This window comes from Haliaeetus albicilla, chromosome 4 (genome assembly GCF_947461875.1).
Source record: "Haliaeetus albicilla chromosome 4, bHalAlb1.1, whole genome shotgun sequence".
Lineage (NCBI taxonomy): Eukaryota > Metazoa > Chordata > Aves > Accipitriformes > Accipitridae > Haliaeetus > Haliaeetus albicilla.
In genome coordinates this window covers 11,620,569-11,638,988 of record NC_091486.1, presented here as the reverse complement: position 1 = coordinate 11,638,988, position 18,420 = coordinate 11,620,569, and the positions used below count along the sequence as shown (strand labels likewise).

The 18,420-nt window shown below is 38.4% G+C and overlaps 1 protein-coding gene across 1 annotated transcript in view; it reads right to left on the bottom strand.

Annotated features, from left to right (window-relative positions):
• SNX4 (sorting nexin 4) overlaps positions 1 to 18,420 on the bottom strand; it is a 35,584-nt gene that overhangs the window by 15,382 nt on the left and 1,782 nt on the right. The window contains 4 exon segments of the mRNA XM_069780913.1: positions 2,871 to 2,926; positions 6,867 to 6,914; positions 7,990 to 8,139; positions 8,216 to 8,354. Coding sequence (XP_069637014.1) covers positions 2,871 to 2,926; positions 6,867 to 6,914; positions 7,990 to 8,139; positions 8,216 to 8,354 — 393 coding nt within the window.

The window sequence follows — 18,420 nt, the reverse complement described above, 5'->3', positions numbered from 1 at the left end:
CCAGCAGCAATACATCTTCTCCCCATGCCAATTCCTCCTACATTAAAAAATAAAAGAATAATAAAAAAAATTACTACTTCAGAACTAAGCTGTCTTCTTTTTATTGTCTCAAAAAAGCATAAACCAAAGTGATGCTATTTTTTGCCCATCTTCTGTGAAGGTTGAAAATTTTACAAATATAATTTTTCAGGAAAAACTGTTTTTAAGAGACTGGTGGTGTTGCAGATCAAAGGTTTATTTCTTAAGTATTTACTCAAGTCCTACTCATTGCTCATGTAAAAATATTACATAATTATAAAGTAATTTCCAAACTAAGTTTGGTGAGGCACACAAAGGGATGTTTACTTTCCAGCGCATCATAACAGTAGAAGTGTGAAACAAGACATAGTTTTGGCACTCAGTAACTGAGGCTTTTTTAAACTAGCACTTTTCACTTGGTTTTACTGGTTCTGCAACCATGGCCAACATGGTCTAGATATTTATTTGAGCTATTAAGTAGAACTTCAGACACAAATGAAGACCAGATCAGGTCACATTTCTGTAGGATCACCACCAGGTTTCTTCTCAAAAGTATCTTTTACAGTAATGGCAAAGAAGAAAATTTCATTTACAGTAGACAGCATTTCAATCTAAGTTATTTACTTTGTGCATTTGACTCAGCAGTACTCCTTCCTACATCAGGGAGGGCAATACCATTTTTTCTGTTTTGTGAAGTAAGATATTACAAGAACAGAACTGTTCACTAAACAACAAGCCACTTGTCCAACTAACCAGACAAAAAAAGGAGACTTACTTTTTTTATTTTATTTTATTCTGCCTTAGGAAAGGATTTAGTGTTTTCTAAAGAAACCTTTCACCAAGAAGAAAGCTACTGTTTTGATAAAGCACAGAAAGAGAACAAGAGGATGGGTGCCATGAGGCCAAATTAAAGAGGTCTGCAGTAGATACAAATTTACCTCCGAGTACCACATTTTTATCACCATATAATTCCACCAATAAAGATATTAATTGCTTCCCACAGGAGGAGGCTGAACTCCTAAAGCAGCATCATTTCAGCTGTTTAAAGCTCCTCACATTGCTCTAAGCTGAAGGGTGCAGCTCAACAGGACTACGACGCAATCCAGACTGGGAGTTGCAGCTATTCTTCACCTGAACCATTCCTGGTCCAGAAACCTGACTGCTGTGTGGAGTGTAGGCTTTCAGATCTTTTGTTTCAGCAAGGTGAGCTTGCTGAACCACTTTACCACCCAGTAACACAAGCACCAAAGGTAATGCAGAGGGGCAAGGCATCAAATTCCTGGCAGCTCAAGCTAAGTGTGCTAGGCAGAGCAAGGCGCTATTCCTCCTGTTAGTGTCACACATGCTATGCTAAAAGGCTCTCCCTGAATTAGAAAAAAGTACAAGTTATGTTCATCAGTTATTTATTTTACAACTTGTACCCAAAAGTTCAATTTGGAAGCTATCTAGCTGGCAGAATACAACTGAAAGCATGTGCCATATCTCTTAAAGTACTGTGAAGTCTCTACTGAGAGATAGATACTCAGGGACTGTTTTTGTTACATGCCTTTCCACATGTTTTCCTCATATTAACTGTTTTCCTGCCTTTTACCAAGTCACTTCTCACAACAGCTTTGCTTTCTGAAACATTAAGTTACCTCGAAAGATAACAGTATATTCCTCATCTCAGCCTTAACCAGCCTTGCCCACCTACACCTATAGGCAGACTACCAGCAAAGTCTCCCTCCCGTGAAAGCAGGAAAAGCTAACTCCTACTAGCCACAGACAAAGGTGATGGAGGATGAAGCATTCAAACAAGGGGCCAATTCCACCTGTAACTATCAAGAGAATCGCTGTCTTTCCACCTCATTCGTCAACATTACCTTTTCTATTAAACCGTAAGTAAAAGCTTCCTTGCTGTCACAGAAGGCTGCAAAAGCAAACACAATAAAAAAGGACGGACTGGATCAATTCACAGATAAGTCTACAAAGAGGTTTAAAAAGGTATGTGCCCTCTAACATCCTTAATACAATAACCATAGATGCTAGGGAAGTACGAAGGGAACAGACAACAGAAAGCAGTCAGGCACGTGGATTCTCCCTAAATAGCATCTCTTATTGCCACTATTGGAGAGCAGATGAACCCAGAAGGGTACTTCATACGGGTCTCTGTTGCTTATTGATGGCAAACAGCAACATCTCTTGACTCTATTGCTGCACACTAATGTTTCTAACTATTGCAGAAGTAGAAGCTCTCATTTTACCGTCCTCACATCACCTAGGGTGTGATGAACCTCCCACTACACACACCCTTACACTTCTGACCAGTTTTTTAATCCAGCAGATTGCTCTGGTGCCTATCCCAGAGCCTCCTAAACTGCAACAGAGCTGAACTGACCTCCAGACTTCTAAAAGCATCTGTGAAAATTGGCAGCTTGAACAGAACTATGAACTGCAACACCAGGGTGCACGCATCCAGAATTGTACGCTAGCAAATTTTTGGAAAGACCTACTATCAATCTGTATTCTGTTCACGCTTGGAAAGACTTCTTTGCAAACAAATATTAAGAGGTTCTTTTTCTGGGTCCGTTGGTTTGGGGGGTTTTTTGTCCCTTCCTTTTCATCTAGCTAAAATGAAAGACTCATTTTGCCTGAAGTGATGGCATTCTTCTGAATGTTTCCTGCTCTTAAAAAACATGATTTATCAAACCTTTTCACACTACCTCCTTACTGGGCTTCTGTTAAGATTTGAAGTGCAGAAAGATAATTTTTCTTTTCTGAATTTATTCTAAGGAGATAGAATATTCTGTCATCTGAAGTTACAGTTGTAACTGAAAAAGGGAAAGAGATGGAAGAAGGATGTGGAATCTTACTTGTCTGGGTTTTTCACTCTGAATGTTGCATTAAGAGCTTTTAATCTGGAATCTGCCTGAAAAAAGGGGAAAAAAAGCTTTGTTAATTTAATGCAATTAAATTCCAGTGACAAAAAAATCTCAGCCTTCTGGCAGCACCATCAGAAAAAAATCCTGCCTTCCTGGCGTATTTAAATCTTCAAACATTGAACAAGTTGACATCAGCTGCCCTGCATGTCAGATTTTTTTATTAAAAAAGTCAAGAAACTAAGCTATTTTTGTGAACTAGGAAGTAAACAGCATCCACTAAAATTAAGCTGGTACAATTCAAATCCCACCAAAAAAAAGTCCCTTCTTAAAATGTTACACAAATCATGGAGTCAAGATACACAGCCCTACATTCTTTTTAGATGAAGCAATTAGGTAACATAAGACCATATGGACAAACTATTTTGTATTTTTCAAACCAAATAAAACCAGTGGTAGAGTGACCTCTATATGCTCTTTATTACTAGGAAAAGTTCCCCAGTGAAATCAAAATCTTATATATGGCGTTCCTTTATTTTATTACTTGCTTTACAGAAAATACGTAAATTGTATATCAGAATAGAGCTATTTTTAATACAGTGTTCTTTTCTGTATCATAACATATATAAATCTCTACAGAAGAAAGTTCAATACCTAATTAAAAAGGTAGTTGGCTACTTTACTTTTTGAGATGTTGGTTTACCAATGACTGCAACAGCCGTATGGGATCTCTGTAAGGAGTTTGTAGGGTTTTTTTAGTTTAATTGAAGATTAAACTGTCCAACAGGTATTTACTCTTAATAAGACACCAACACAGATGAGATATCCCAGCCTCATCCACAGAGGTCCCACATCACCACAACTTTTCATTTCTATATGGCATTTTACATACAGCTCACTCAGGGCTCACCTATACTGCACGAAAACTCCAACTCAGGGAAAATGGCTGGAGTTTACTTTTGATCAAAACATTCCTCTTTTAAGTGAAAGAGTAATAAATGAACACATCTTGTGAGGTGTATAGATTTCCTACAGTGTTCTCTTTTAGCTAACGGGCTGTGCAACGACTGTTAGCAGGAAGTTATTTCAGCAGCATTTGTTAGTGCTGGTGTATGACACAGGACTATTTTGTGCACTGTTACAGTCAACGTGGAGCTTGAAGAGCTATTTTGAATTTGACAGTGAAGGGAACACAGTGTTTTCCCAAACCAAGAATGGAGTCCTTCCTTTAGGGCCCTTTCAATAACTTCTACAGATGAGACAGGCACAGTTTGAGACTGTTCCACCTCCCACTGCATCGGGGCTGAGCAGAAAATATCTGTATTTGAGTATGACTGCAAGTTCCTTTCACCTGGAGCCACCTCCATATTTGGAGGACACTTAGGAAAGCATCCAAGTTGAGGGAAAAGCAGTTTCTTTCTTGCAACTAGGATGACAGGTACTTATGGAAATCTTGCTAACTTTAGCTATCCTTCTTCCGATCACTGAACGACCAGTACAAAACATAATCCACAAACCAAAAGGCAAATAAATGAAACAGGCAAGACTAAGACTGACTGATATTGGAAGAAAACAGGTTCATTGTTACTGCTATCTACAGCACTCCTCTAAGAATATCTTGCAAAGGGAAGACAAAGGCGGCATGGGGAAGCATGTCCCAAGATAGCACAAGGAACACAAAACACTGCAGTAACTCCAGCTCCCAGCCCAGGCTTTCTGTTTATTCAGAGTGCTCCATGGGCTTCTACGGCCTTGGATCTCCATTGCTTTATCCCCATGAGTCATTACACAAGCCAGTTAGATTTTAGATCATTGAGATGCACCTACATGTACTCCTCACACATTTTCTAACAGTACAAACACCACCTAGATACGCTGACATTAAATCAGAGTCCTTCCCTGTAAGTAGCTATTTCACAAAATACTGCATTGTTGTTCAAACAGCAGGCACCAAAGCCATTCAAGTTTGTTGGGACAGCATGCACATTCAACAGGTTTACACTTGAAAAGGATCACTTCCTACATTACAGTTACAGGGTAAGTTTTTGCCTTTTGTTACAGACACATGGAGTGCTCTGAAGGAAGAGTTCAGTACACAAGCACTGTCAGGCAGGAACCAAGATCCTGCCAATGCTCAACCGTCTAAGTAAGGTTATTTCCTTCTTGCTGTTAACAGCACAGTAACTCCCACACACCACTTTTGAGCATTTGCACCACACAGTTATGCTGTTAGATAAACGTCTGTCCAGTCTTAAACTTGATTTAAGACTAATACACACAAGCCTTTTTAGAGATGAACTCCCCATCAAATGAGGTACAGTCAAGGAGTTTTCAGATAGTTAATTCCTACTATGATCCTATAATCATTTAAGTAAACTAAAGAGAGAGGGGAATTTTCTCCTTCCTAAAGGAAGGGTTAAAATCCCAAGTGACAAATCCCTTAAAGAATAAAATTAAGTGCTGGAGGTGGGAGGGAAGGAAGGCATAATTTAATGATAAAGTTGGCAGAGTAAACAAAGTTTCCAACATCAACATTCAACTATAACATGCTACACTGCATTAATGCCTAATTTAAAGTTTAGTTAGCCTGGTTCAAACCCTTTGAGACAAAAGACACATCCTGCTTTAATGCATCAGCAGCAGAGACAGCAGCAGCACATAAACCAGTGGTCTGATTCTAATCTAAGACATGTAGTGAATAGAGGTTTATCCTCCAGTGTAGTGCTAAATAACCTCCAATCCTGAGGGGTTTATACTTCAGATGTTGAATAAAGGAAAGATGCTTTTTCCCAGGCTTTTGCAAAAAGTTGTTTTTCTTTCCTAAGGAAACAGGGACTGTAAAAGGGAAACTATACATACAATCAAATCTAGAAGGAAAACAGGAATCGCTCATCTCTCATTTAATCTACAATATGGTTTCAGCTAGGCAAATATTCTCAGCATTCTGCTATGAGTTTTCGTCCATACACACACCACTGTGTGCACTCCTGAACATACCCTGCCAGTACAAACTTTCTGAACTCCTATGAGCGTAGGCTGAAATAAAGATGCGTTGACTAGGAAAACACAGCTTGAGAGTTTTACATTTTTTGCATTATGAATACAAGCAATATGCAAGCCCTACCATGATGGAAGAGAATTATTGTCAACTTAAGTTATCAACATTAAGTGTCAGTATTAAAGCCCCTTGGGCATTGAGGATAAGAGAACCAGTGATTTTCTTTAGCTCTCGCTATTCAGAGTAATTCTTCATAATCCACCTAGTTTTCAGTTGTGATTTCATGAGAGTTGCTCATGTTACAATGAAACAAAAGCTCAGTATTTGTCTCCATATAGTAACTTTTCCAGGCATAGCCCAGCAATCTATCAGCTTCTCACAGATTCTTGTCCTGCACAGACCCATGACCTTTGATCATTTATTCCTGCAAGTCTTCCACCAGTTTACCCAGCCATAAACTCACTGTTCTCAATGGGGATAGTGCTACTTCAAGACACATTGTTAAACAGTTAGGGGCCACCAAATCCATCTGCCTTAGTCCCTTTCAGCAACTTATCCTTGTAGAGAAGTCCTACAGTTCAGACCCCTTTGCTTGCCTTTTCTTTTTTTGACACCTTGCACCTCTTACCAGGCTAAATCTGACACCCATCTTTAAAACGATGCTAAACTAACATCATACGTAAGTATTGCTATGGGCTCAAGTTCATTAGTTTTAAAGCTTATAAGGATCATAATTCCACATTACTACCAGAATTACAAGGTTAAGCATCAAACACAGGCACACATTAACAAGCCTGCTAGAGAACTTAACAACTGAAGTCTCACCTATTATAGGCTAAGAACACCACTGGTTTTTGTAGTTACAAGTATACATAAAGCAATGCCTTTAACTCATTCTAACAGCAAAAAGTCTTTCATAAATAGCCTAAAACAAGTTTCCTGGAGTATTTCTGTGTCACAGCAGTCATGAGACAAACAATTACAGTAATTACCTTTAGCTGAAATCCAGTCTCATTCACCATTTCCTTCCATCCACCCTCCTAAAAATACCAGAAAAGAATGTTCAGTCAGAGTGATTTAAGAGTGCCACAACTTTTGCAAGTCCCTGTATCAGAAGAGCTTTTCCAGTAAGCCTGGGGCTGCCTCAGCTACCTTCCCCATGTCTTTTCAAGAATGTGGGTTAAGAATAACATGTCATTATGTTGTGCTTACACACTAACCTCCCCCCAAAAACTCTCTCCTCTTCACTACTCAATTACCTCATTCTATCAACTGGGGGCTGGAGCCGCACAGCTCTGTCTAAAGAAGTAGCTCAGCTCTTTAGAAAGAAGGGTAGTTATCACCTATTAGCTATTAGATTATCAGCAGCTCCAAGGACCTTTGCAGCTTGAGGCAAAGAGCAAACAGAGAACATACAGGTGACAACTGTGTACAGCACACATGCAATCACCTCGTTTATGTGTAGAGGTTGGTTGTCCACTGTTTTCAGTTTCCATACACTGGTTCCTCTACATACTATACTGTGCTGCAGTAAATATATCTGCTCAGTCTGCTGTTTGGGAATCTCTCATCAAAGCACAGAAAAAAAACCCACATCCAACATCTCCTGAAGTTGAAAACTGCAGAATGCAAAGCTTTAGCTGACAATTGGATCACAACTTCTGCGGTAATATATTGTACTGGTTTTGGACCATGACACATATGAATGGATCATGATTCAAACCGCAAAGCTAAAGAAATGGATATCCAAAAAGTGAATTGGAAGCCAGTACTGTCTCTGCAGCCAGCAGTATAGCATGCTAACTATTTCAGCTTTAGTCCTAGGGAAACTTTCCCAACATGCTGTTCCAAAGAGGTAGAAATTCTCTCTTAGGAGCCTTAAAACTAGACTGGAAAAAAGTCATAAGGTACATTAGAAGGCCAATTGTACAACTGCAGTGAGCTGTTAAGATTTTAGATGGACAAGCCTTTTCCACCTCAAGTTTATTCACGTTGTCTATCCTTCTTCTAGACACAGAACAAGCTATGGGTCAGTGGGAGGGAAGAAGAGCAAAAGAACATTATCTTAAATAATCACTAAAGAATGTATTTAGAAAGGACATCACTTTACTATACCTGCGTTAAAAATGAATAAAAGATTTTGTCTTGGCAAAGAACAGGATGTGAAGCCACACGTAACAAGAAGTTTTCCAAACCGATTCTTCTTCTTTCCACAAAATCTGGATCCATATTATCTGCTGATAGCTTATGCCAAACAAAGTCAGCCTATTTAAACAGAAGAATGTTAATAGTAAACAAATAACAAACAATACAAAGCAAGCCACAGCCTCAGCTTCCTTACCCTTTTTTCTGGCAAAGGTGGAACAACAATATGTGGATAGGTAACTGACAAATAATTCCTCAACAACTCAAATTCACTGTAACGTCGCCATAGGGAGTCCACTGGGGCACACTGTCCCTCACTCTGGGACTCAACAGCTCTGAAAAATAAAACAGCAAATTTGAGCATTAGTAAGCTATTGCCTTCTCCCTCATACCATCAGTACAATTATAGCAAAGGCCCTAAAGTTACTGCATAACTTGCCCATAATCTAAAGTAACCTTAATTAATTCCATGTCTACACATTTCATTTAAAAATATTTATAATTTCTGCCTGACTGTACTCAAATTTTTTAGGAACACAGGAAAAGTCAACACATTTTCATCACACCACAAACAAACAGGTAGGTCACAGTCAAGTCAATAGTCACACAAGTGACTTAGTTCACATCGCTACAGAATTAGACATATTTCGCTTGGAACAATGTTGGGCTGCAAGCCAGCACAATTTCATGAGCAGCTGAAGGATACAGAATATTACAAGAAGGAATTTACTATTCAATGGGAGAGTCTTCACTTCAGAGGATAAAAATTGTCTTGCCTGCAACAGCTAGAATAGTTAAAAATATAACTTGAAAAATATTAAGAAATTTTAAAGGATATTTTTAGAAAAATGTAGCAAGTTTCAAAGCACTTCAATTTTTTTTGTTCAAAGTGATATCTTTTTATATTTAAGGACTAAGGATATGTAGTTTAACAAACTAGCTAAAGATAGGGTAAGCAGGTACAAAATTGATGCAACTGAAAAATTTGTTGAAAACTTAAAGCCAACATCACCTAGCAAGGGCTTAAAGGATTTTATGTTACTATAAAAAGAGAAATCATGGAATATTATAGGATTGAAAAGTAACATAAAAACTTGAAAAAAGTCATCCTTCACACAAGACATTTAAAGCAACAGAAATACTGTGCAATATCATAAAATAAGCATCAGGTCACTAACACTTCTTGGTAGTTAGCATATGCCAGAATAAACACAGAGAGAGAATTCATATGAGGCACTTAACAGAAACCAGCGATGTCTATGTCTACCTTAGTTCTTATATTAAGTGACTAATTAGCACACAAAGCACTAGCATAAACCTACATGAAACAGTATTAACTATGTTATGAGATTATCACAGATTAGTTGAGGTTGGAAGGGACCTCTGCACATCTGTAGTCCAACTCCCTTGCTCAAAGCAGGTTGCTCAGAGCCACACCCAGAGCTGCTGCCTCTTGTCCTCTTCTGTGCATCACAGAAAGAGCCTGACTGCATCTTCTTTACCTCCCCCACCAGGTATTGATACACATTGCTAAGATACCCTGCGCTGACTCTTTCAGAGGCTGCACAACCCCATTCCTCAGCCTCTGTTTGCACATCAGACACTCCAAGCCTGTAATCATCTTCATGGCCCTTCACTGGACTTGATTCAGTATGTCCACATCCTTCTTGTACCGGGGAGCCCAGAAATGGGCATAGTAAGGTATGAACTACAAGTACTTACTCATATGGTACTCAGCAGAACAGGGGACTACATTATTTCTTCCAGCAGAATTCAGGCTATACAGTTCTTGAACTCACAAGAGCTTTCTGGAGTAAAGGTTTAAAAACATCTAAATAGCACATAAATTATTGATTTTTTTAAGCTATTCTTAACCTACAAGGTTGGATTTCTAATGACCTTACTAAAAAAAAAATAACCCAATCCTGCTCCAGAGCAGCCCAAATTATTTGATGCATTTAAACAAAATACAAGAAGCTTTTGTCATCCATTTCTGAACTCTCATTAGAGAGGAGCAGCCTTCCTACAGCCTCGTTTAAATAAATAAATAAATAAAAGAGCATGGTTTCATCTTGAGGTTGAAGTAATGTAATACAGAATTATGCAAAAGGAACTTTAAATGAGTAAGGCAGAACATTTTCTCTGTATCTATCCTTGCCTTGTGGAAAGGACATTTATGCCAGGTGACTGAATTTGTAGGAAAAAAAAAATTCACAAGGAAGAACAAAAAAAGGACGTATTCATAAGCATTCACCACAAACTGCTGCAGATTAAAACTGTTTGAGACTGACTTAATAAAACAAGGTGAGCACACTGCTGACAGCCACCGAATTGCACTGCCAACATCCCACAGAATTCTTCCCTGTTAGAGTATTTCAATTCAACGAAGTTGCAACTGCAACCACAGAGTTTTGAAGAGGGTAAGCTCAGTTTGACAGGCTATGCAGCATTCCTCTCTACACAAACTTTGCACAATTTAAACATTTCAAGAACACTTCAGCTAAAAGCAGGTATCTAGTGATTGTACTATTGCTGAGTTGGAGGTAAATTTAAATAGATAAAGAATTAAGCTACTATGCCCCCAGAAGATAAGTTGTTTAGTTGACAGCTGAAGGCACAAACCTCACTTTCCTAGAAGAGAAACTCCCAGCAGGGTTTGGTAAACAATCTGGCCATTCAAGACACTCACACAAAAAGTACTTCAGAATTAGGGATTCTTTTAATCTCCAGCTTCAGCAGCTATCAACCAGTTGCACTGACCTACACCACAGGTTTCAAGAGTACTACTTCTGCATGGGTTATTATCAACCCTTAAGCAAGACTGCCACCATCAATACATTATAGATTATGTGGACCCTGTCTGAGAACATACTGCACAAGCAAACATGAACAGGGAGATGAGAAAAACACAGGCCAGAGCTGCACTGAGAATTCAGTCACATCCCAGGAGGACCCATCTGTGCTGCAGATATAGATGCTGCTGTGCCAGCAGGAAGGCACCAGAGACTCACCTAGAGCTAGGCAGACACATTGCACAGAGTGAAGAACGCTGCAGCCACACTTACTCTAAAGGCAGGAAGATTACAGATTCAGGTCTCAGATCTGGAACAAGGAGTTCTCCGTAATATAATGGATGTTCTAACAGACAAGAAAGAGAGCAAGGAAAAAAACACTGCAGGATACATTTGGTCCATTGCTATTAAATGTCTCCATCACTCCTATGCATAACCACTTCCTGGACACAGCAAATCCAACACTGGGATTGGCACATGAGTTGTGTTTAACTAGCTCTTCTTTCCAGTTTTGATTTTTCTGTAACAGGAGAGTTTCATTATTCATATTTTTTTTTAAAAATTTAACTGAAGTTTAAGACTGAATGCATCACCTCATAACTAGAGGCAGGCTAGGTGTGCACACACTACTGACAGTTTATGGCAGCCCAACACATTTCAGAGTTACAGAGGCTTAAGAAGTTATCACCAAAGGTAAACTGCAAGAACAGTTCACTTCATTTTCTAAATATCATTCTTACTTTTCTTGTCAATATGAGCCCCTAAGGAAAAGTACTGCTAGCCACAATTATTTTTCATCTCCACTTAACTTATTCTATGCGCTTACACTGCCATGGGCAACTTCAAATATAAAGTTTTCAACCTCCTGAATATGAATTATTTAGAAAAGTTCATTTGGCTGTTTCATTTCAACACAGTGTGTACTTAAGTGTGTCTTCTGCCTCTAACCCAATCAATTCCCAATGAAATGCAAGTCTGATTGTGTATTTATCACTTTCTCAATAACCTATAACAACAATGAGGTCAGCACAGAGAAGGATGAAAAGGAGTTTATCTTTCAAGGAAGTTTCTGATCCAGACATTCCTACTCCACTTTCAAGTGCACTTCAGTAGAAATACAACTTCACAAGATGTTAGAAAAGAACTATCCCAAATTTTGGTAGTATGCATTTGTAAGTGGCCTCAATATAGCACACTCATACCAAATACAATTACAGTAATATACATTAGTAGTATAAAGTTAGGTAGCTTGTCTTCCACAGTTGATCTGCCTTAACTCATCCTGCTCTCGCCTGCCATTCCTGCACACACCCATTTTTGCCTAGTCGGCTTTATCATGTAAAAGTTGATCTGTATTTTTCTTAGAACTCCCAATTCCTGCAATCAAGGGAGTCACATTATCATTTAGTAAGTTTCAACAGTTTTACCACCACAGGTGTGAGAAAAGAACTAAAGAGTAGCGCTCTGCTACAAACTAACAGGAGAAAAAGAAATGAAATCAAGAAGCATGTCTTTATAAATTTAAAAGTGACTTCACAGATTCAAGTCTGTTTGGGGAACTAAATATACTCTACTTCCGTAGTACAGATTACAGGTTAGAAGAGAACTTACATTTGACATTCCTATCCTACAAATATTGAAGGAAGGCAAATACACCAATAGGATCATCACATATTTTAATAGTGTAGCAGTCCATTTATCATTTGTAAGGGTTCAGGTCAACACACCATCAGTAAGCTGTCATTGTAAGAGATCACAACCTTCTGACAAAAGAACATTCCAGTGTAAATTATGCTCTTAATGCTTCATGACTGTTTTGCAGAATTAATTATAAACTAGAAGCAGCAAAGACCATGTGGAGCCTTAACTGTGCAAAAGATTTCTCAACATGCCTGCTATATCAGCTTTGTATTTGTCGGAATTAACAAGAACACATCAGTTATTTAAAAAACAATCATCAGAGTAGTAACATCTCAGTCCACACACACAAATATCAAGCAGAAAATTAAATAGGAACCAAAATTTTGAAAGGTCATCTACGAACGTAGCACTTCAGCAGGGAAGGACCACAGCTTTATAGAGAAGCCTAGTCCTACAGCAGAACAAAGCACTACTACTCCACAAAGGAGATACAGGCACCCTGTTACTTGAAGTTTTATATCCACAAGGGGCCTCAAGAACTGAAGGCGGAAGGAAGCAGACTGCCATACCAGATCATGCCACTCACCTCATCTTCCCTGCCCACACTGAAGAAACTAAGGAAGTTTGCTAGATCTAAAGCCTACTGTCAATTTATTCTGACAAAGCAGATCTGCATACTACAGGCTAGGCTTCCCTAAGTCTAAGTTAATCAAGCTTTACAACCCTTATAAAGGACACACAAGCCTCACATTATACCCTGAAGAAAAAGGTTAAATTACTACTAGAGAATCTTGAAGGTCAAACCTGCCTGCATAGTTTGTTCTTTTTTAAACAGATGGCATCTGACACAACCTCCTCAACATAGTCTGTGTTAAGCAGCCTGATGTTATTTCTCTTCTCAGATCACACTTACTTCTTTTATTCTAACATACATTTATTCTCACTGTCTTAGAGAGACAGTGCTGCCTTTTTTGGTTGTAGTTGTTGTTTTTAATCTTTATATAACACAGTTCTTGTTTGGGGTGAAAAGCAGTTAAGAGACAACAGGTAAAGGGAGCAAATGGGACAGCAAAACAGGTAGATAGACATTTGTCCAGAGAAATGCCTGGATGTTCTTCCTTGCCCAACATCCCATTGCAAAAAGCTGAACCCTAACAGTTGCACCTCAGCAAGAGTCTGCCACCACACTGTCCCTTCTCTGCAGGACGGAAATCCCTGCTGCCTCTGCCACTAGCAGCACCTGCTCTGGTCATTTTTTTCAACAGGCTGTGAAACTTCAGTTTAGTGACTTTTAGTGACCAGAAGGGGAAGACATTTCAGGAGGGCAGCTGTGCAGCACCCAGCAAAGAAGCTATGCTTTTTAAATTAACCCACTCAAATAAATTTAAGACACATTTCAAAATTATTAATACTAGTTTAAGATTCCCCCTTACGCTCAGGCAAAAGTAAAAGCAGCCAGATTCTGCTCTTTAGAGCACACAATGCTGCCGAGTTGGGTAAAGGAGGGGAGCAGCAAAATTCTTTGCAAAGCTGTGGTGGGAAAGTACTATACAGCCCTCAATTATAAGCCTGCATCCACACCACTGCCTTTTAAACGAGGTAATAAGAGTTTGAAACTGCATGGATGGATTTGGGACAGGCAAGCAAGATGAGAGAAATAATTTTTTTTAATCACACCAAAAGTGTCTCCACCTGGTTACATATGAGACCATAAAATATCACCAATTACAAGAGCATTTCTCCCCAGGAACCCCGTTCCAGAAAGGAAGTAGAAATCCACAAAGGTACTCATTACACTTAATACCTTCATTACCATCTAATTTTTTAGACCACATTATGAAGTCCACCATTAAATGCAAGTACTGCAGACCAGTTTCAATTAAGATTATAATCACTTGTTGACATTCAGTCAAACTTCTCAATTTATTTTGGTTTTAAAAACACAATCTAATACTTGTACAGTCTTCAGGCAGGAAAACCATATGTTTCCCCTCTAAGTACAGTTTTAACAATGCAAGTTATTCATTGAATGAACCAACTCGCCTGAAAAAAAATTAAAAGACAAAATTGAAACCTTCAGCTTTTACGTTCATAACTGATGTTATCATAAGTGATTAGAACATTACATTACACCAAAAGTCATGTTCATTTGCCTTAATTCAAAGTGCCAATGTGAAAACTTTAGTCCACCTAATTAACCTCTTCCCATTTCCCATTTAAAACTAATTATCTTAAATGAGCCATTAAACAATTCTCAATGCAGTAAAAAGAGGAATGGCTGCAAAATATTAAATCAGACGAGAAGGAAATACATTGGTTTATTTCCTTGTAAAAACAATCACCTCTTCAATCGCAGAAGCAGTTAACTTTGCTTTCAGCCTTTGACCTTCCAGTGTACAAGAAGTGACAATTCCACTCTCCTACAGCGGACAACGTTCACTCTCCATTTTAGAGGGCTGAGAAACTTTTTCCATTAGATATTTGGAAATGGTCTCTGTATCTAGGCCTCTCAACAGACAGAAGAGCAATCATTATAGATCAACTACGTGCTTTGTAAGACACCAGAAGTTACCTGACAAGCTGTATGATATGAGGAAGAGGCAGTTCTCTTGCCAGAGGATTTTTCACAGCCAGGTGATATTTTTTTAAATTTTTTTTTTTTAAATACTGTCACGCAGTTTGCTGTATTTAACTAAAATAGACATCTACTGGCCAGTTTAATGATTCATAGTATCAATTAAGTAAAAATCAGCAGTAAAGTAAGTTTTCACCACCTCCATCTTATTTCACCTCCTGACTCTCCCCTGTTTAAAGCTCTTGCCGAATTCAGACTTTCTTCTTTTTTCCCCTTGTACCTCCTTTGGACGGAGCAGACAAGTCTTCCTGACTCTCAGTGACCAAAATCCGCATTTTGTTGTTTTATCAGAAGAAAACATACCTCTGCAGGCATTCATTCTGTGCCTCTCCCCAGGAAATGCACACCTGGGCTCTTCAGCTAGCCCAACATGGAACAGGAGACTTTGGGAAAGGAACTCAAACAAATCGTAACAAAGGAAAAACTCCTGAAGTCCCATGGTGCAGCACTGCTACCACTGAACTGTGACCTGGCTGGCTACTGATTTCCAAGTTCATTTCTCTCACAGAAACTCTCTTTAAAAGTCCTTACGCTTTGGATGGGCAATCCAAGCTCTTAAGGGAGAAGCAGGTATCACTCATGTCACAATTTAACTAATGGAAAACTTTCCAAATCCTGAAAGCAGAAATAAGATTAGGAACTTCTCCAGCCATACTGGGGGAATAACAAGGAAATATACTGAGCCACCCTGTCAAATTACTTCAAAAGGAAGGAAAGACTAGTAGGGCTGGAAACCAGGGATGCTGCTATTAAGTAGTCAGCTACAAGGCTGCGTTGTAGGTTGTGTTACTTTTTCCTAAAGCCACATTAAAAAAAACCAACACCCAAATAACACACTCTAGTCATCATACTGTGTGACCAGGACCACCAGGCTAGGGACCTGAAAGTCAGCAGGGACAGAAGCAAAGTTAACTAAATAGAAGTGTCCTACTACTACAGAAGAAATATTTTACTTCAAAGAAAAACAGGAAAAAAAGGTATCCCTGTAGGTACTATAATTAAAAGTCCATCAACACAGAGCACATAGAGGTGCTCTGCATTCTGATTAACTTTCAGTTCTGTCATGAAAAACAAAGGGTACAAGAACAGGAGTCAAATTTGGAGTTTTATACTATCTCAGTTCTTGTAGTTTCATGCAGACTCTAGTATAAGACACAGCTGCTTAAATTTCTAACAAGTAAGCAAGTCTGAATTTAAGTGAGGTCCTGGATATTTGCAATTTCCCTTACAGAAAGCAAGTGATACACTGAGCACCTGCATCTCAAGAAGTATTTAGCTACACATCTTAATTATAAGAATTTGTACTTGCCTTAATGCCATTTCCCACAAATAGGTGAATGCGTTCCTCTGTTCTCACAGGGAGAACATAAAAACTAAGTTATTTTTAAATAACAGTATAGTTCAATGGAAACTGTGAAACAAACTGACTTCGAGACTAATTGAACAGAAATAACTAATTGAACAGAAATAGCTCACCACAAATCTAATTAGCTAATGCAGAAAGAGGATGCTTTCAGGAAGCACGACCCTTGGAATTTGCTGAGGCTCTGCAGTCTACAGTAGTGGAATTTGTTTTGTCTCAAGGAAACAGATCTACATCAAGGTATAATATCACTTAAAAAAAAAGAATCAACAAAAGTCACATGAAAATGTGAGAATAGTAATAAATTCATTTCGAAAAGAAAAAGGAAGCAATGCCATCACTTGCATTTTGAGAACAGTTTCACCAGCACCAGTGGAACTAACGTGTTAAAAGTTTAGGTACTCGGCTCCTGTTCTGTAACAAATACACAGTCGTTGTAATTGCATCCATCTTGTGTCTCTTATTCACCCAGATGCAATTCCTCAATTCAAACTGAAATTAAATCCTAGATAGCAGTAATGGCAGAACCCCAGTTCACATAAACCTAATGCAACTATTATTAAGCGGTCTTCCTTTTATATTACTATAAACTGAGTTTTATTCTTCAGCTACAAAATATCCTATTACCCACAGACAAATTGCTGTGAAGCCCACCTACAGCTACAGGCTCAGCAGGAAGCACATTTAATAGCCACCAATTATATTTATGCAAGAAATTTTGCTTTCTCAGCAAAAGGAATAGAGAACCTATTTTATTAGAGATGTGACAAACCCACATTTTCAATAGTTCTGTGACAAACATGTAATTGGTCTTGGTATTTGCTGACCACAGAATAAAATAAATCTTAATGAAAGAAAGCAATCTGGGCAGCAAAATACAGTTTTGCCACTATGAAAGAACCACTGGGAAAGACCAGCAGGAGCGAGTCTGAAGTAACGTAAGGATGACTGGGAAAGGAGATGCAGTCAGCATGTTCTGGGGCTGCATAAAGATGCCCCCAGAGTACACTTCACATCACAGTTAGACACCCATGATTCCGATTTTCTTCTCTTTTCCTTCAGAAATATCATTAAAAGAAAAATAACATTACTTATGTGAGAAGATGTGAGCTTTAATATCAATAAACTGTGAAAGTATTTTTTTTAAACATCTGAGCAACTGCCAAAGAGCTACAATATTTGAAAAATATAATGTACGTCTATTTTGGATTTTATTCTTAAAGCTTAGCAAAAATATAGTAAATGTATCCCAGCAGGCCTGCAGTCAGCGTGATTGGTGTGTACCTTCAACAATTAAACAAGCCAAGAAGCCTCTTAACCAGTAACTAGAAGACCTATGTGACAGTATTACAATTTGAACTCTTCAGAGCCTTTGCAAAATGCAACTGCTTTGTTTCAGAAGGTTTTATCTATACAGCAGATCATTCCCAAGGCAAGGCCCAAAGGTTAAAACTGTTCATATAAAAAAAGAGAGACACAAAACTCCTAATAAAGTCTAATTTTGAAATTCTTGCTTCAGCTGAGTAACATGATCCTGCATAACAGGAATCATCTGTGACTGTTTCGGAAGTAACAATAAGTTAGAAGATATTTTAAAGCTTTGTTCACTACTCAATACTTAAAATTGCAAGTTGACTTTGTGGTATCGAGCGTGTTTACCATATTTGTATTATTAATCTTGTTAACACAAGAAGATTGAAGGCAGTTAGTTCTCCAGTGAAAGTTCAAGCTAGTATGAAGGAAGGAAATAGTTAATTAACCCTAACCCTCAGAGCATCTACAAGGAGTATGTGGTGATCAGATCAAGCAAAACACTTCAAATACTAGTGGAGCAGTAAATTTTGACCACGTGATATAAGTCATGAGACTTCTTTATATTCTTGTGATCTCAAACAAGCCTAACCATTACTTTAGACCTCAGTGCACAACCTCTGTTACACACAAGCTGCACATACGCCCTCATATATATG